At 40.5% G+C, this 19419-nt stretch overlaps 2 protein-coding genes across 3 annotated transcripts; one reads left to right on the top strand and one right to left on the bottom strand.

Moving 5' to 3' along the window:
• The first annotated feature begins 4666 nt into the window (after positions 1-4666).
• Positions 4667-8859, top strand: LOC109062465 (testis-specific gene A8 protein-like). The gene is made up of 4 exons (XM_019079557.2): positions 4667-4918; positions 7094-7345; positions 8436-8486; positions 8586-8859. The coding sequence occupies exons 1-4, from the start codon at positions 4840-4842 to the stop codon at positions 8603-8605; spliced, it is 402 nt and encodes a 133-aa protein (XP_018935102.1). The 5' UTR covers positions 4667-4839; the 3' UTR covers positions 8606-8859.
• A 168-nt stretch (positions 8860-9027) lies between these two features.
• Positions 9028-19195, bottom strand: LOC109062442 (2-iminobutanoate/2-iminopropanoate deaminase-like). 2 transcript variants are annotated; one of them, XM_042745123.1, is made up of 6 exons: positions 18954-19195; positions 11600-11702; positions 11292-11346; positions 10723-10791; positions 9963-10018; positions 9028-9440 (listed from the first exon to the last, which is right to left on the bottom strand). In XM_042745123.1, the coding sequence occupies exons 1-6, from the start codon at positions 19016-19018 to the stop codon at positions 9381-9383; spliced, it is 408 nt and encodes a 135-aa protein (XP_042601057.1). In that variant the 5' UTR covers positions 19019-19195; the 3' UTR covers positions 9028-9380. The 2 variants fall into 2 exon arrangements, with proteins under 2 accessions (XP_042601057.1, XP_042601058.1); XM_042745124.1 differs by lacking the exon at positions 18954-19195 and adding an exon at positions 18647-18813.
• Positions 19196-19419: the final 224 nt, after the last annotated feature.

The following is a 19419-nucleotide window of genomic DNA, read 5'->3' as shown; positions in this document are numbered from 1 at the left end:
TCTGCTGATAAAGAGAAAGAAATCGTGGAGAGCTCAATACGCCCATATGGCCTTCTGCTTAAAGAGGTGTAGGAAGGTAAACATGCCTGCTGGAATTGTTCTCAGAATGGAGCCTACTCTTCAACATATAAGACTTGGACTTTTAGCTAATGATATCGTTAATTACCACCTCAAAGCTAAATCAAAACTTTTATTAATCCATTGGGGAATTCTTTAGGCCTGCATTTTCTGTTCTCTGCCTTTTTAGTGTAGGCTCAAGAAATTTTAAAAAAGATAAAATGACCTAGTTTTATCAGTTATATTAGGCTATTTGCACTGAAACAGGACAATTATATAAATTTGACACATTCATTCACTGATTTCATAATTTTAATAGATTTCTTATGTCATTTAAGTTCTAGAGAAAATGAAAATTACTCAGCTTCAGTGGTTCACACAAAGACAGAATTCCATAAAACATTATGCTGTTGTATTATAACATACAGAAGGGAAAGACTCTCTTAATGAATTATGTATTCTAAAACAAAAACAAGTTCACTGATAATTAGATATATCTTGTAAGCTATATTTTTTCTCAAAAAAAAAAAAAAAAAAAAAAAAACAATGTTATGTATGAAATAAAGTTTTACAACCCTTCCAGTGTGTGATGTTCTGTTGAGACTGATTGGAGTACTGCAGGATTTTAAATGTATTTTGGCTACTTAGGTGTGGCGCAAAAAAAGAGCACTTACGGCGTCTGAATAATACGCAGAAATTTAGAGATGTAGAATTTATCTGGAGGGAGAACGGGTTGAAAAGTGTCCTCTTGTCTCATCGCAAATCCTCCAGCAAAAGACGAGAAGTGGTGCATTAGGTTAAAATGTTCTCAGCGTTACTCACTGTAATTTATTTTTTTACTCGTAACAATGCCAATTAGAGAGCTTTCTAAATTAATTCTTACTAGTAGGCTAACGATTAAAGAGAGCTTTGTAGTAAGAAGCAAGTTGTAGAGCTCACAAATTGAATTGTTAATAGTAAGAATGCAATTATTGAGTAACGCAAGGGAACATTATAAGCTATCGCTTGCGATAGGCAGCAGCCCAGATCAGTAAATCTAATCACTAGTGTGGAGGCAAATTTCAGAGCTCTAACAGTGCTTGCGTGCAAAGTGACAGGACAATTCAAATCATATCCCTACAAACTGGCTAGTGAGTTGATGTGTTACCTGTAACGTTAAGTTACACTTGCAAACCAGCAAATAAAATCATTGTCCAATTAGGAAATTAGGGATTTGGTCAGTCTCTTTGGTACACTGCAGTTTTAAGAAGAAAATGCGCAGCAATGGTGAATTTGCACATGGTTTGTCTTTAAGCATGGGCTATTAAAAACACAAAACATTGTAGGCTGCATGCCTGACTCGGAATTTGGATTTTTCCAGAAATAACGTCTAGAATGCTGTTTAAAGTCGGACATTCAACCTGTGAACTCGGGGCAGACTTTTTTTTACATTCCTTTTTTAGATAGTAAGAAAACAGGAAGTGAAGCGGGAGAGAGAGGCGAACTGGGAAAGTTCCGGGAGCCGGGACTCAAACCAACCCCTTGCCCAAATACCCACACTTGCGGTCTTGGCCACTTGAGAGCGCCTGCGAGCAACATATGAAGCAAGTGCGCAAGCCTGACCCAGTTGCACCCAAACATTTGCATCCGTGGATAAACATAAACCACGAGGTATTAAAGAGACAGCTTGCACAATGTAATTAACAACGAAATAAATTCACAAGAGCAAATATATTGTTTGCACATGTTTATTTACATTAAAGGCAAAATAACTGAAATAATAAGACCACAAGTCTGGAACTTCTTTAAGTCTGTCTATATAGCCTATTATTTAGTAATTGCAATATCTTCCGGTCTATATCCTTTCCTTAGGAAGGTGTGCTAGACACTGATTAATGTAACATAAAAATACTATTCATATTTATGTTTTTTTTTTTTTTTTTTTTGCTATTGTATTGTGGAGTGACACTTTCATAAACTTTTCTATACCCTTCTGATTATATAATGGTAAATATGTTTTATATAATGGCATTTATATAATGGTAAATATGCACACACAAAAATCGTGGATATGATTGGGATTAAAAAAACAATAACGGCAAACTTGGATTATTATTTTTTTTTTTCAGAAAATAAAAATACAAATTATATATATAGATTCTGATTTGTGCTCAGTTCTTTAGGATCTTCTTATGATCTTATATTGCCTTATTGTATTTGTATTTTCTTGCAATATATATATATATATATATATATATATATATATATATATATATATATATATATATATATTTTGTTTAAACAATACTAATTCAATTGGAAAATAAGTACCATAAAATTCTCTCAAAATACAAAACAATAAAGAAAAAATATTATTGAACAAAAACTTAATATAAAAAAGTTAGCTATTTCAAGGCTTTGGTCACTTTTGAGCCAAGTTCAGTTCTCTGCTAATGAGCTGCTGATGTGAATCAGGTGTGCTAAATAAGCAGCACATACAAATGTGCAACGCTGTGCGGCAAAGCCAAAGACGAAAAGCTATTGTGTTATAATCAGAACTTTTGCTCTCTTATTAAGTTCGAATAACGCGATGGAGGTGAACAAATATATCCTGACTGAGGCGCTCTCTGCTATTCTGGGAGTCACGGTGAAATTGCAGTCAGATTGTAAAGATTTAGATAAAGCCACTCAACTGCAAATTACCAATCTGACAACTCTCGCCCTACTTGATAAAGAAGTGCAAAATGTGACTTGTCTAACGTCTTTACTAAAGCGATTGTCAGTTGATCAGAAGGATTCACAAGAGACCCAAAAAAGCGACATTGTGAGCTCTTCTCTCCGAAAGGAATTATTTGTGATCTCCGATGACTTTTTTGATCCAGTGTTTGATTTTGACTTTACGAACATGTCCGAGCCAAAGTTTGGTTCAGTGTGCCTGCGCGGGGACGAGCCGTACAAGCGGCCCTACGGCTGGATGCGCTTTGCCCTAAAGGTCCGGGACAAATATCCGGACGGGAACGCTTGGCTGGGCACAGACGGATGGAGGAGCCGTTCAGTGCCCGGTGAGTGGCCCGTCTCCTACCACGGAACCGATTTAAAGGGGGCTGAGGGCATCATACAGACTCACTTCAAGGCGGGAGACCGTCACGCGTACGGAAGAGGGATTTATTCATCTCCAGACATCACCGTGGCAGATATGTTTGCGAATAGCAAGAACTTCACGTCGCAAAACAATGGGGAAACTTACAAAGTCATCATGCAGAATAGAATCAACCCCCAGAAGAGGGAAATCAAGGACAAAAACATTTGGTTGGTCCCCATACCAGTAGGCACATCTGCTGCGAAAGAAAAAGCAATCGTGAAGAGCTCGATCCGACCTTATGGCCTTCTGCTTAAAAAGGTGTAGGAAGGCCAACAGTAGGGCCTGGCTGAAGTTACTCTTGCATTTACTGTACTGCCAAATCCTTAACATTCTATGTGTTATGTTCCATATCTATGTGTTTCTCATAATGGAGAACAAAATTATATGAAATGAATTAAAAAGGCATATAAAATGTTTGTTTTGCACATCATTAAGAGGAAGATGTCTACTAATTTGTAAAAACAATGTATTGTTCTTCTCAGGAGACCAAACACTTCAAGTGTTAGGCCACATGTTTAGTTGTCTTTCAAAAGCAGTACAGTAAGTCACCTTTTTCCCCCTTTTATAAAATCAAAAGTAGCTATTTTCTGAAAGAAAATGTTAAAAAGTGACTTATACAACTAAAAACATATTAGCAGTGAGTTTCATAAGCATGTATAGCGTTCTCTGCGAACAGACATGATGTACCACAGTTGAAGATGTAGTTATGGACGGTAGGAATATTTATTGAGATGTAGATGTACAGACTACAGTACTTTTTATGACAGTCTAGTTCGGGTTGGCCAGCGCTACTCCAGTAGTCACCTGTAGATGTCGCCAAAATCATTACTCAACCAACACATAAAGTAGCCTACGGGATGTTATTTTAAAGTTAGAATAAATTTACTCCTTAAACCTGTTATCGGGTTTATATCGTTATGTTTAGTTGTCTTTCAAAAGCAGTACAGTAAGTCACTTTTTCCCCCCTTTTATAAAATCAAAAGTAGCTATTTTCTGAAAGAAAATGTTAAAAAATGACTTATACAACTAAAAACATATTAGCAGTGAGTTTCATAAGCATGTATAGCGTTCTCTGCGAACAGACATGATGTACCACTGTTGAAGATGTAGTTATTGACGGTAGGAATATTTATTGAGATGTAGATGTACAGACTACAGTACTTTTTATGACAGTCTAGTTCGGGTTGGCCAGCGCTACTCCAGAAGTCACCTGTAGATGTCGCCAAAATCATTACTCAACCAACACATAAAGTAGCCTACGGGATGTAATTTTAAAGTTAGAATAAATTTACTCCTTAAACCTGTTATCGGGTTTATATCGTTATTTTTGGTTGTTAGAACTTAAGTTGAACACAAAGTGTCACCTGTAATTTCTTCGCATTTGAATCAGAGAGGACAGTCAGAACGTCGCTGATGTTTTAGCATTGCAAATTCATCTGTGACTTTTAAAGTTACAGGGAATAAGAGCAGGTTTGCATATGGGCGCCGCTCATACACACTCGGATACACCCAATGTGTTCCCTGAGCAGGGAATAAGTGCTGTCTGTATCAACTGTGCGTTTAATTAGCACATTCCTTCTGCACTTGAAGTAGATGTGCGCCGCTGGGCACGACAACACTCACTAAAGTGCTCGACTTCACTCCTGTCAGAGGAAGACACGATGGGATGCGCTTCTAGCACCCAGACCACAGCTCAAGACACAACACGACCCAACACCAAACAAGATGGGAGCACATCAGGTAAGAATACACAACCCAAAAAATCATAAATGAGCTATACTTTGTCAAATATAGTTGATTTGCAAGGTGTTTCATGAGGTTAAGGAAGAATTTTAGGTAAGCGGGCACTGTATTTGGTACATACATAGTGTGATATAGATGTCATAATGTAGATATGAATGCTAAAATACATGGTAGATCCTTGAGTGATGGAGGAAGATTGTGATCTTTCTTACTTTTCGGATCCTGGGTCACCCTAACTTGAAACTGAACCCTCAGCCATTGTGTAAGGCACCCAGATCCTTATCCAGAATGCTGTCATCAGTCCACCATACAGTTTAGGTCAACTTGACTCCAGCGTCTCTCACAGAGAAACTTCCCCATGGAGAAACCTAAGGTTAAACGGCTTGCCCAGAGCTTAAACCATAAGACACTAACTGAAAGTTACAAGAAAAGGGATGTTTTATGGTTTAGATGACAGTTTTGAATTGCAATTTGATAACTGCTTTTAAATTCATGAACATTCTTTCAGAGAAACACACTATATGGTTTTTATATTCAACATGCATGCAGTTTTTATGATCCCATGTTTTTGGCAGATGTTTTAATTCAATTACTGGATACAAACCGATGACTATGATGCTTTTAGCATCATGCTCATTTGCGCTACAGGAACAAAATATTTGTACTTTTAAAAATGGATTTGTCATACTGCAGCAACAAAAAAAATGTTATTAGAAATTTTTAAATGCTGACTGGTCAGAACACCTAAAATACACACACAAAACCTTTCTTTATACATTAACATGCGTTTTAACCTAAAATTTTGATATTGATCGCAATCTCAATAACAGTCATAAAATGTGTTTTAAAAAACGCAAAGAACAAATGCATTTAAATAGAATTTTGAGTTTGTTTGTATTGATTTTAAATTTGTCAAACAAATGAAGGAAATTTGTGTTTTACTTTGTTGGTGTCACATGTCTGTTTCCTGAGCTATCACACTGAGTGAGTTCTTTGGAATTTGAGGAAATATATTTTAGGTTATCAGAGGAGGTCTTCCTCACCTCAGGAGCTCCCTCAAGTGTGATGATGCATGTCAACCTGCCAGTGGTGACATTTAAACAAAGTGTGTGCTTATGGAACTGAGAAGAAGGTTTCATGTAAATGTTGTGTGCTTTAGATCACAGATGTGTGATGCCATAAAGCTCTGCTAGTTTGCCTGTTTTAATACATCCATTTTCTTTCAGCACCTGTTGTTACGTTAGGTTTTATCATTTAACCAGAATGTCAGTGTATTGCTTTCAGCTTCATATATTTACTAGTGTAGCTTCTATAATAGACTGGACCAAGCTTTAGTTTAAGGGTTTCTGTTAAATTAAAAGTAGGTCTCAGAAAGAGTTCTCTTCTATCTTACTGACACTTGATACACAGAAGATGGGGAAATGAGAAAGGACATAACACATTTTTTCCTATTTCTGTATTGATGAAATGTGAATTCTGTGGAAAAGATTTAAATATAGTAAAATGTGTTGAACTGAGCTGAGTATACAGAACTCAAATTTGATTATTTTATCAGTATTGAAACTGAGATGGTTTGTGCTGTGGAAACCTGTCTGGAAAAAATAATATATAAAAATTCTGGTGTGGAAATGACACAATATATCACAAGTTCTTTCTCTGTGCAGGTCTAGCTGTACCTCTTTTAAAATGTATATGCCTAAACACATGATCAATAATATGTGGGAAATAATAGTGGGGAAAAAAACTCATTGTACCATTGCACTATTGTATAACCATTTTCATTTTTGGAATGTTTTATAATCAAATAATTATAACATGTAAAATAATATTTAAAAAGGTATTTTTTCAATCATTGATATACTAATTATATTTTTATATATATTTTGAATTTAGAATTATATATATATATATATATATATATATATATATATATATATATATATATATATATATGTATATTTATATTTATATATATATATATTTAGTTTTAGTAAAGTGCTTCAACTTCAGCTTATTTGCGCTAATTGCCAAGGCAACATTTCTCAATTTTAGTTTTGTTTTATCACATTTTATTTTATTTTATTTTAAAGTTGATTTTATTTCAAGTAATGATTTCTTTTAATGCTCTCAGTTCACGATAATAACCCTGGTGAAAACAATCTTATTCTCTAGGAACAAGTAATGAAAATGGTGGTCCTGCAGCAGACAGTGAGACGATTCCAGACCAAACCCAGGCTGAGGAATCTCCACAGACATGCAGTGCAGCTCCTGATGCCTCAGAGGAAATCCAGAGCTCTGAGGCTGCTGTAGCTCACAGTGAACCAGAAGCAGCTGCTGCTGAGGCCGTTACATCTGACCAGCCTGCTGAACCCGAATCCAGCCCCTCCACGACAGCTGAGAATACCGACGAGGCAGCACCAAGTGGTACGTGTCACATTTACATACAACAGCACGAAAGTTTTGTTTTCTGCCAGTTTCCATAACTTAAAGGGACAGTGAGCAAAGTCTCATGGAAAAACTGGCTCAGAGTAGTTCTTCAAGATTAAAGTACATAATACCTTGTGTTCTGGGCTTGTGCATGCAAATGGCTTTGGTACTTTCAAGGGACGTATCTCTAGATGCAAAACACCTTGCACATTCTCTTTTGCAATGAAGGCTTCCTGGAATACCTTTGTATTGTTATAAGAAGTTAAAGCACTATTTTACACAGTCATACTTAAGTGAAAGGTGATGGCACTAGTTTAAATGGGTCATAGTGTGTTTGTTTAACTCTAAGTAACCTGACAAGTGTCCTACTAACTGTTCGGTGACCCAGGAGTACAACACTGCCCTGCTTAGTTTCCCCTTTCCAGCCCAGTTACTGAACGTTTTACTAAGGGTTTCTAGCAGATGGTCTGAAAAAGGTTAGGAGAACTGAACCTTGAAAAAAGAAATGATTTTGACTACTCGAACCAGGTTCCAGTTAGATGGACAGGTTTCATTTCGGGATTATGAATACACAGTAAAAAATGGAATTGGGAGTAGTGCATTATTTTCATCTTTAACAGTAGTTTGTTTGGCCAGATCTTAAATGTGGCGAGGGCCACCGCATGCCTCACTGCCTGAATTTTAAATGTAAATGACAATTTATCCACGGATGCAAATGTCTTGGGTGCAATGTGGAAAAATACTTTGACATTGTCAAGTAACATAATGACTAACCACAGAACAGAATGCAATAAGAATGAATACTCTGCTGGAAACAGCAACTGATTTTAAATATGAATTTTATATGTTCTATTAGTTTTTTTTTTTTTTTTTTTTTTTAGTAAGTCCAACATGAGAAAGTCACCGGACGTGACCGATTATATTTATATATGAGAATTTCTGTTCATTTTAATAAAATGTATTTATCAGTGTAACTTTTTTTGGAAGAGGATATAATTTATTTGGCTACTTCAACGATTATGAAGAAAAAAAAATCTTAATTGAGCCTAAATTAATGAAATAATTACATGCATCTCTATCTCCACAGAAAACACAACTGAGGCCCAGGCTGAATCTTCCCCACCAGAGGAAGCACCTGGTAAGTAGGGTAATATGATGCAAGACAGACCTAAAAAGTTCATCTTCTCCTGAGGATAAATGTCTTGTCTGATTTCCCATACCACTTCATCTCTTTCAGCCTCTGGTGAAGATGGTTAAGTGTGCATCATTTGGCACAGTTACTACAGAATCCAGACTCAACCACGCATAGTTTAAACATACAGTGGAACATTAGCTTATTTATTATATAGATATTTCTTGTTCGTTGCCAAGATATAGACCAACTGGTCTTCAGAGACTCTGTGCCTGTCTTTATATACAAAGATTACAAACATCCCACTCCAGTTATAGTTTAGTGAATTATAATGGCTGGCTTTAGCTAGAGATTTCCTTCAATATTTAATATCGGTGCCTATTTTAGTGGCATTACCCCTCTATAAAAAATGCAAAAAGCCAAAGAGACTGAAAAATTGTGAAGTGCTATTTATATAATTATGTAATATTTTAACGAACTGAAATAAAATGTTATATACATTTAAAATGACAATGGACATAATATTTGAAAAACAGGCTTTTTGGGGTTTATTTATTGTATGTTAATGTTTTCCTGCAACACATATGACAGATTGAACTCAACAAATGGAAGCAATGTTTTTGTGTTGTGATTTGATTTAATGTGGTAATGACAGATTAATGTGATAATGACAAGTTTAAAAATAAAGTTGAATTGAACTTGGATTTGAATTGTTGCTATTACAGAATATGTAATGATGAATGATCATATATTATATTAGCGAAATGGGCAACAGACTTGGTGACTTGCCTGTTATGGGTTTAATGGGAGGATAAAAGTCTGATTGATTTTGTAATCTGTCATGTAGTTTGTCTCCATATAACTGTATTTATGGTTTGTGATGCATGTGGGTTCATGTAGTCAGGAGGCATCCGTGATGGGCCCCAACACAGCGATCGCTTCAATCTCAACAAGTCCCCCCTGAATAACAGAAAGTGAAGTTAAAATGAGGTATAAACACAATGCAGATTTATGGGATTTTCCTTCCTTTCAGTAAAGTAACATCACAGCTCTCCCCAAGAAGTCATATAATTTGAGGTATTCTTCATGTCCGTAGCTCAAACAGTGTGAGATGGATTTTGTGCCAAGTTTAATACATTTAAGATTAATACTTGCACTACTCTTCAAACGTTTTGGTCAGTAAGACTTTTAAGTGTTTGGAAAGAAGTCTCTTATATTTACCAAGGTTGCATCTGTTTGATTAAAAACAGTAATAATGTGAGACATTTTTACAATTTAAAATAATGTTTCTGTTTCAATATATTTTAAAATGTAATTAAATCCTGTAATTACAGTTTCATTTTCAGCATATTACTCCAGTCTTCAGTGTCACATGATCCTTCAGAAATCATTCTAACATGCTGATTTACTGACCCCAAACTTTTGAACAGTAGTGTAGTTACCTTAGCAAACACCACTAACTAGTCTGTGTTTAATACTCACTCTGGGCAGGGCAGCTACTTGATAGGCAGCTCTCGCTGGGAAATTGCTCTTGAAAACTTAAGAAAAGAAACCGAGAAATAAAAACCAGAGTTTTCAGACTTTGGGAAAATGTGTGTTCTTTACTGATGACAAAGATAAACCAAACACCCAGTAAAGTTGAGCTATATAAGATATAATCTTCATCTGGTGTAGTTAACTACTGTAGTTCTTGTGATAATGAAAAGCAGACTCTTATGCCTGTTTTTATATGCATCATTAATTGCATCATCAGTTTTAAAGAGAGAATGACATGAATTCAGTTCAGAGTATTTGTTGATGCTCCAGGTTTGCATGTCACATCACGGAAAGTTCTGTGTGGTAGGAGGCAGTGATGATGGGTTGTCCTCGTAAAGAGGAGGCTTTCGTTTCACAGAACTGCACTGTATCCCTTTACACGCAGACAGGATAGGATTACCCATCAGCTTTGTGTTCAAGAGGAAATATCCAGGGATGCACAGAGGCATCATTGTGGAACATTTGAATAATCAATAACTTGTATAAATCATTAGCACTAAAGTGCAGAATGGGAAGTAAAGTTATTTTAGGGAAGGTATATACAGGGAACACAAATGTCACGATTGTTTTTAATTCCACAACAAAGGACACCAATGTCATTCCCAATAATGAGGTTTTCTACATTAGCAAGACTACTGAAACTGTAAGGCAAATCTGTACACTCTGTGATGAATTCTTCCACCATGATTCTTCTATTCATACTCACACTGCTTGTAAACATCATTGACGTTATTGAAGTCATTAATGTCTGCCAACAACACTGTGGTTTTGACAACTGCAAAAAAGTAAATAATAAAAAATTAAACTAAAAGCACATTTATAAAATGCCTGAAAATTTGTAAGAAAGAACTGACAAGTTAAAGGAATAGTTCACTCAAAAATCTAAATTAGCTAAAAAAGTACTCTCAGGCCATCTGAGATGTAGATAAGTTTGTTTCTTCATCAGAAAAAATTTGGAGAAATGTAGCATTACATCATTTGCTCAGCAATGGAGCCTCTGTAGTAAGTGGGTGCCGTCAGAATGCAAATCCAAACAGCTGATAAAAACATCACAATAATCCACAAGTAATCCACACCAGTCCAGTCCATCAGTTAATGTCTTGTGAAGTGAAAAGCTACATGTTTGTAAGAAACAAATCCATTATTATGCCATTTTTAACGCTAACCCGTTGCTTTGGGTTCCCATATGTAAAACAGCATACATCCTAGATGGCGTGAGGGTGAGTCAATTTTGGGTGAACTATTACTTTAAGCAGGTGATGCTTGATGATTTACCATTTTCATATCCACATCCAGCAGCTTTCAGAATCTCCCCCATGTTAATGAGTGCCTATGAAGTTGTAAGGAAAAACACTGAAACATGCATAACTATTTATCCAATATTGGACGTTTAAGTGAAAATAACTGCTTTGTGCAATAAAACTTGTTAGTTTGTATATTAAGTCAATATGAAATCCAAACTGACCATATATACTTAATATATTAATTACTTGAAATATAATTCTAATACAGGATTGTGTATGAATCCTTTATTTATCAAAACATCAACAATTATTTAAGGGCAACTACATGCGTTTTGTCACCTGCTTGGCCTGAGCCTGCACTCCTCCTGCCACCAGCTGTCCACCAACGTCCATGCCGATCTGTCCTGAGATGTACATCGTACGGTCCACCAAAACAGCCTGGCTGAAAGTAGTAGCAATATAATTTAAAATGTGAATTAATAGTGAACTCTGATTTTGGAAGGAATACGGATGTTTTACTAATATACATTACAATGCATTGTGGGAAATATTGTCTTCCTCTGCCTTCTGCTGGCACAACCAGTGCACTGCAGTTATAACTAGCCCAACAGCCAATCAAGTTCCCTTTCATAGGTCACTTCGATGCTGCGGTGACGTCACCGTATGGGAACACCTTTCAGTGTGACGAATGTCTGAAGCCCTATACCATCCCGCCAGTTTTATTGGCCAAATAGCGCTTGGCACCGCCTTACGCATGCGTACGCATGGTATACCTGAGTGCTGCGCGCTATTTCGCTCAGATTTCATTTCCTTCAGGAAAGCGAATCATCTGTGCCCTAAGGAAACCATCTCGTGTTCTCAGCGTTTTTTTCTTCGAGCAGTGTTCAACTCCTCTTCGCGGACGCGATGAGTCAACGTAAGGTAAGAGCCGTATAACGGGTTTATCACGGGGAGGCACTCATGAGAGGTTCGGTTAGCAGCCTCTCTGCATGTTCTCTCTGTGATAGCCTGCGGCTACATTTCTGCGCTTGGAAGTGTATTTTCTCTAGGTCGCCTCGCGTCTAACCCCCGCCGTTACGCTTCTGCGGTCGCCGAGGCGCCGCACGAGGCGGTGGTTTGGGGTGATGTGTGCGGCTTGGATTATGAGGACAGTGATGCGCTGGAGTTTTTTCCACTTCACTCGCTCTCCCCCACTCGAGTGTGTTAAATCAGCAGATTTGCTTTACTAACTATGTTTGTCCACCGCGGCTTCGGACTCAGAGTACGCTCTGGCCGGCACATGCGGTTCTCTCCCTCCAAGCGGACAGGAGAAACGCGCCTCCCCTTTCTCAGTGAGCTGTTGAATGTGGTTACCCGCGTGGTGGATAAACTACCCCCCCCCACCGTGAGCTGCTACCCTTATTCACGGACCTCCACCAATAGGTTTCGAGGTCCTAGAAGCAGCCTTAATCAGCGCGCGTCACGAACGCTGCGGGTTTCGCCATCATTGCTGACATGGCGGACCGCGGTTATATAGCGATGCCGCCGGTGGACGAACTCTCTTGCCGAACTCGGCCGCGGCCTAAAGTCTCGCCCCCTCTCGAAGGCGTGTCGAGTCGCGTCTAATCTCGGCAAATTTACTCCACTTGATGGCGGTTCTAACGAGAAAGATATCACAACCGAGGCTGTGAAAAAGCTGCGGGGGGGCAACAGATTTGGCGCTAAGTGCTACCAAACATACTGCCCGAGCAGTGAACCGTTATATGATGGGGATGTTAACGGTCGAGCGCCACCTTGGCTAATCTCGCCGACATTACAGAAAACCTAGTTGGACGGCAAAAGCCTCTCGTCCTCAATCCCCTTACAGCAGTTCCTGATACTTCTGCTGTTCATCAGGGACTGTTCCCTCCACTAGAGAGCGCTGTTGGACTGCTAATGCACATCCAACCCTCTCACTGCAGTCCCCCGCTCTAACATTGACTGTCTCGCAGCAAAGGCACCTCGAGCATCATTGGATTGAGCTATCACTTGAGCGCCCCCTCAGACACTCTGCACAATCCAGCTTTCAGAGTTTGAGGGATGGCACAAGAGGCTGACTAAGACAGCCCGTTTATGACGGCTCACACAGCTGCCGCGTTCTCGCTAGCAGCGGGGCCCTATGTTTATCTTGTTGGATTAAATCCTGCCGTGGATACGCTTCAGGATTATACACAACGAAACGCAGTGACTTTGACGCATGCGCTTCCCTTCCTGTTCGTCAGGGACTGTGCCCTCCACTGGAGAGCGCTGTTGGACTGCTAATGCACATCCAACCCTCTCACTGCAGTCCCCACGCTCTAACATTGACTGTCTCGCAGCAAAGGCACCTCGAGCATCATTGGATCGAGCTATCACTTGAGCGCCCCCTCAGACGCTCTGCACAATCCAGCCTTCAGAGTTTGAGGCACGGCACAAGAGGCTGACAAAGACAGCCCGTTTATGACGGCTCACACAGCTGCCGCGTTCTCGCTAGCAGCGGGGCCCTATGTTTATCTTGTTGGATTAAATCCTGCCGTGGATACGCTTCAGGATTATACACAAACGAAACGCAGTGACTTTGACGCATGCGCTTCCCTTCCTGTTCGTCAGGGACTGTGTCCTCCACTGGAGAGCGCTGTTGGACTGCTAATGCACATCCAACCCTCTCACTGCAGTCCCCACGCTCTAACATTGACTGTCTCGCAGCAAAGGCACCTCGAGCATCATTGGATCGAGCTATCACTTGAGCGCCCCCTCAGACACTCTGCACAATCTAGCCTTCAGAGTTTGAGGGACGGCACAAGAGGCTGACAAAGACAGCCGTTTATGACGGCTCACACAGCTGCCGCGTTCTCGCTAGCAGCGGGGCCCTATGTTTATCTTGTTGGATTAAATCCTGCCGTGGATACGCTTCAGGATTATACACAACGAAACGCAGTGACTTTGACGCATGCGCTTCCCTTCCTGTTCGTCAGGGACTGTGCCCTCCACTGGAGAGCGCTGTGGGACTGCTAATGCACATCCAACCCTCTCACTGCAGTCCCCACGCTCTAACATTGACTGTCTCGCAGCAAAGGCACTCGAGCATCATTGGATCGAGCTATCACTTGAGCGCCCCCTCAGACACTCTGCACAATCTAGCCTTCAGAGTTTGAGGGACGGCACAAGAGACTGACAAAGACAGCCGTTTATGACGGCTCACACAGCTGCCGCGTTCTCGCTAGCAGCGGGGCCCTATGTTTATCTTGTTGGATTAAATCCTGCCGTGGATACGCTTCAGGATTATACACAACGAATCGCAGTGACTTTGACGCATGCGCTTCCCTTCCTGTTCGTCAGGGACTGTGCCCTCCACTGGAGAGCGCTGTTGGACTGCTAATGCACATCCAACCCTCTCACTGCAGTCCCCACGCTCTAACATTGACTGTCTCGCAGCAAAGGCACCTCGAGCATCATTGGATCGAGCTATCACTTGAGCGCCCCCTCAGACACTCTGCACAATCTAGCCTTCAGAGTTTGAGGGACGGCACAAGAGGCTGATTAAGACGGCCCGTTTATGACGGCCCACACAGCTGCCGTAAGCATGCTAGCGGCGTGGCCTGATGTTAATTTTGTTGGATTTAATCCTGCCGTGGATACGCTTCAGGATTATACACAATGAAATGCAGCGACCAAAGGAAATCGTGGTGCTGCGGCAGGAGCGTCTCTGCTGGGAATAGGGGCTATAAAGTAAACCCGTCTCAGATGGAGTCAGGTTTTACAGCCGCTATTTTTGTCTAAAAAAAAAAAAAAGTGGCAATTTACGCTGTTTGAATCTTGCACTCAGGATGAGGAAAGAAATCAAGATGTTAACGGTAAAGTCTATTCTGTCTCAGATTCAACCAAAGAGTTGGTTTGTCACGATCGATCTGAAGGATGCATATTTTCATATTCAGATCATCAAGAAACACAGGAAGTTCCTCAGATTCGCTTTAGAGGGCAAAGCGTATCAATACGGTGTTCTTCCCTTCGGCTTAGCCTTGGCTCATCGAGTATTTTTGAAATGCATGGACGCAGTTCTGGCCCTATTTTGGCTCCAGGGCGTTCGTGTATTGAATTACCTGGATGATTGGCTGGTGTTAGCACAATCGCAGACTCAAGCACACTCCCATTGGGATCTTGTGCTGAATCACCTAAACAGCCTGGCTTATGCACAAATTTCCAGAAGTGTGTTTTTTATTCCCTCTCAGCGGATAACCTTCTGGAAATAGACTTGGACTCTTGCGCGATGACAACAAGACTATCTCTCCCGCGTGTTCAGTCTCTCACGTCATGCCTGCGCCATTTCATAGCAGGTCGCGCAGTGACGGTGAGTTTGTGCCTCAGACTTTTGGGTCTATGATAGCAGCATCCCCTGTAATCCGTCTGGGCTTGCTTCACATGCGCCCATTTTCAGTGGTGGATGAAAAGCCAAAACATTTCACCCCGTTGTTTTCCGCATTGTACGATTTCGGTGACACGGAGGTGTGTTATGTCGATAAAACCATGGATGTCAGCTAAATTCCTTCAACTGGAGTTCAGCTGGGGATTCGTGCTTCCCGCAAGACTGGCACGACGGACGTGTCTTTGACCAGTTGGGGAACTGTTTGTCAAGGACGCCCAGCTCACGGAGCATGGACGGCGACACAACGCGGCTGGCATATAAACAGGTTGGAATTGCTGGCAGTTTTTTATAGCGCTCCAGTATTTCTTGAATCTGCTGATCGGCCGTCATGTACTACTCAGGTCAGACAACATGGCGGTTGTGTCGTATCTGAATCAGCAAGGAGGATTACGCTCTCACCCCCTGTGCAGGCTGGCGAGGATAATTCTTCTTTGGTCTCAGAACAGATTTCTGTCGATCCGAGTGGTTCATGTCCCCGGGCACTTGAACTTCAGAACGGATTTGTTCTCCGAACAGAGCCTGGAGCAAGGGGAATGGAGGTTGCACCCCCAAATGGACAGTGTGGAGCCACACACCCGTGGTTTGCGGATCTGGTCAATCTGTAGCGGGCTTTCCGTGGAGATTCCCCTCAGACAGGACTTACTATCGCAAGCACGAGGGATGACTTGGCACCCAAGGCCAGATCTATGGAAGCTGTGGGCGTGGCCTCTGAGCGGGGAGTGAGTTAATATGTCCCGGTTTTTCAGTTGGAACCACCGAGACTATAATGAATTCTAGGGCAGTTTCTACGAGACGCTTTATGCTTTCGAATGGAAACTGTTTACTGCCTGATGTGGAATTCATAATTTAGATCCAGTTTACTGCCCCGTGGCTTCAGTACTGGAGTTTCTTCAAGACTGTTTTTCTGATGAAGTAACACCAGCCTCTCTTGAAGTTTACGTGGCAGCCATTTCAGCTAACCACGTATATATAGATGGTACTTCAGTGGGCCATCATCCGCTGGTCTGTTGCTTATACAGGGTTTGTGACGGCTAAGGCCTTTCCCGCCCTGCACGAGTTCCTTCATGGAATTTATTCATTGTGTTGCAAGGTCTATCAGAACATCCGTTTGAGCCCTTGATAAATAAAAAAATAAATAATCCTACTTTAAAGACAGTTCTTCTTGTGGCTTTATCCTCCCTCATGAGAGTTGGGGATTTGCAGGCTCTTCTGTTTGGCCCTCGTGCATGGACTTTTCACCAGGGTTTGTGGGAAGTACTGCTGCAACCGAGACCTAATTATGTCCCTAAGGTCGCCTCGAACCCCTTTCACTTTAACAAGTGGTCTTGGAAGCTTTACTCCCTGCTGAGGCGGGGCTAGGAGATCTGAGTCTTTTCCCTGTCAGAGTGCTGAAGACTTATGTTGATCGAACACCTCCATGGCGTGAGTCCGACCAGCTGTTGTCTGTTAGGACACAAAATAGAGGCTGTGCTGTCACAAAGCAGCGCATGTCCCATTGGTTGGTGGAGACTATATCTTTAGCCTATGAGGCGCGCGGACTCGCTTCGCCCTTAGAAATTGGAGCTCATTCCACGAGAGCAGTGGTTTCATCGAAATCATTTCTCAGTGGATCTTCTATATATGATGTCTGTGCAGGATGGTCCTCTCCGAGCACTTTTGTCAAGTTTTACAGTCTGGATGTGAGGATGGCTCCTGGCTCCCGGGTTCTATCCGCTTGAGCAGATGCTTTCCTTGGATCCCAACTATCAGGTACGTCAGGCGTTATGGTATAGGGTTCCCATACGGTGACGTCACCGCAGCATCGAAGTGACCTATGAAAGGGAACATCTCGGTTACGTATGTAACCACGGTTCCCTGAATAGGGAACGAGATGCTGCGGTCACGGCCGTTCCGTACCTTGATAGCATTCTTCAGTTCATGAAATCTGAGCGAAATAGCGCGCGGCACTCAGGTATACCATGCGTACGCATGCGTAAGGCGGTGCCAAGCGCTATTTGGCCAATAAAATTGGCGGGATGGTATAGGGCTTCAGACATTCGTCACACTGAAAGGTGTTCCCATACGGTGACGTCACCACAGCATCTCGTTCCCTATTCAGGGAACCGTGGTTACATACGTAACCGAGATGTTTTCTTGCTTTATTTAAGGTTGGGCATAGTATATTTGGATATTATTAATCATAAATTGGATACTGAATATTATATAAACTAAAATATCACACAGTAGCATTGCAGACCACAAAGATCAAGTGCAAATTCAGCTTGAGATCATAGTCCAAGACAATGCCAAGTCCAAGTTAATATGCGTCTAATTCAAGACAAGTTCAGTAAGTTACATAACGCAAAAATGAATGGCATTTGTTTTAGCACAACGTTTACACAACTGCAAGATCATCGGTCAGCTCATACATTAAATCTCATCAATTTTGATTCATGCTGGTTTAAATCATGTAATCAGCCGGACATAAAGTGGAATATAAAATATATGCAAAAACATTAACTAATCTAGTGCCAGAAATACTTTAACAGTATGGTTATGTTTAACATGGCTTTGGAAAGGCAGAACAAACCACATTGACCTCTGGTCAAGTCAATGAACTTGACACCTCCTCCTCATACTGTCTATTGGTTAAAACATCAACACCCACATTGTAACCACTTGCAATAGCATTTTATGCAAAATACACACATACATTCATACATGAATTAATGAATTAAACTAAATTAAAAAAACTCACATCTGTAAATGGTAAATATCTTTTTTTTTTTTTTTTTTTGAGAAAGCTTTTTATATTTTTATAAAGGGGGTTGAAGCCCCCTGTTAAAAATGATAAAACGGTGGTATTATGGAGCGTTACAGAAATCTTATCATAATGCATGCATAAAATCCATATTTTACTATTTAAAACAGTTTTAAATCCAAATGCTATTGTTTTGTAACATTAAAGTGAATGAGAAGACTCTTACCTGTATATGCCTTGTCTAATAGGGGCTTTAGGTGTATATGGGATTTTTCTCTGAATAAAAGCCATCTCATCCAAACAGTTTATGAAAAGTAAGTCGCACCAAATCTTCGCATCAAGTTGCTGAGTGCGCTTTGTAAAGACACGCCCCGAACAAATATTGCATTGCAGCCTATGTCAGGTTGATCAGTTCATAGCTGGTGGTGTTTTATGTATAAAAAGAAAATCACACTTATCCATATGCTAGACTAGAGCATGTCAACATGTAAACATGCTGGTTTGACTGGACAGTACATGAGACAGACTCTCACCTGTAGGGCCCGATGGCAGCTGGAGCAGCTACAGTGTGAATGATCTTCCTAATAACCGCAGACATCTCTGAACACTGAGATCCCAACGACACCCGCCGTGAAGCACAACTGTCAGAGAACTTCTACTCGAGCTAATGAATGAGTGGAAAGCAGGTTTGTTGGGATTCGCTTCCAGCAGGCGTCAGTGATTCCTACCATAACGACCCACATATAGAGACATTACACGTGTATTTACGATTATTCAATAATATGTATGGAACTATATTTAGAAGGAGGTTCAAGGTTCAACATGTATGGTTAAACAAGCTGATACAGGTCTTTATGCGTAAACAGAGTAGTTGTCACATGACAGAATAAATCAGAGCTCTGTGTAATAGAGTGATTACGGTAGTTCATGTAACCAGTCAAGTTTAATAGCTTCCTTTTCAGTTTTTTTTTATAGTTTGTAGGCCTAAATATAATTTTA

This window comes from Cyprinus carpio, chromosome B19, assembly GCF_018340385.1.
Source record: "Cyprinus carpio isolate SPL01 chromosome B19, ASM1834038v1, whole genome shotgun sequence".
In the NCBI taxonomy this organism is placed as follows: Eukaryota; Metazoa; Chordata; class Actinopteri; order Cypriniformes; family Cyprinidae; genus Cyprinus; species Cyprinus carpio.
This window is presented reverse-complemented; position numbering and strand designations above follow the sequence as displayed.

Coding starts and splice junctions, on each gene's coding strand:
- LOC109062465 (XM_019079557.2), top strand. CDS start 4,840: ATGGGATGCGCTTCTAGCACCCAGACCACAGCTCAAGACACAACACGA. Junction 4,919..7,093: donor ACAAGATGGGAGCACATCAG/GTAAGAATACAC, acceptor CTTATTCTCTAG/GAACAAGTAATGAAAATGGT. Junction 7,346..8,435: donor CGACGAGGCAGCACCAAGTG/GTACGTGTCACA, acceptor CTATCTCCACAG/AAAACACAACTGAGGCCCAG.
- LOC109062442 (XM_042745123.1), bottom strand. CDS start 19,018: ATGTCTGCGGTTATTAGGAAGATCATTCACACTGTAGCTGCTCCAGCT. Junction 10,792..11,291: donor TGGATGTGGATATGAAAATG/GTAAATCATCAA, acceptor ACTTTTTTGCAG/TTGTCAAAACCACAGTGTTG. Junction 9,441..9,962: donor AAGTAGCTGCCCTGCCCAGA/GTGAGTATTAAA, acceptor TCTGTTATTCAG/GGGGGACTTGTTGAGATTGA.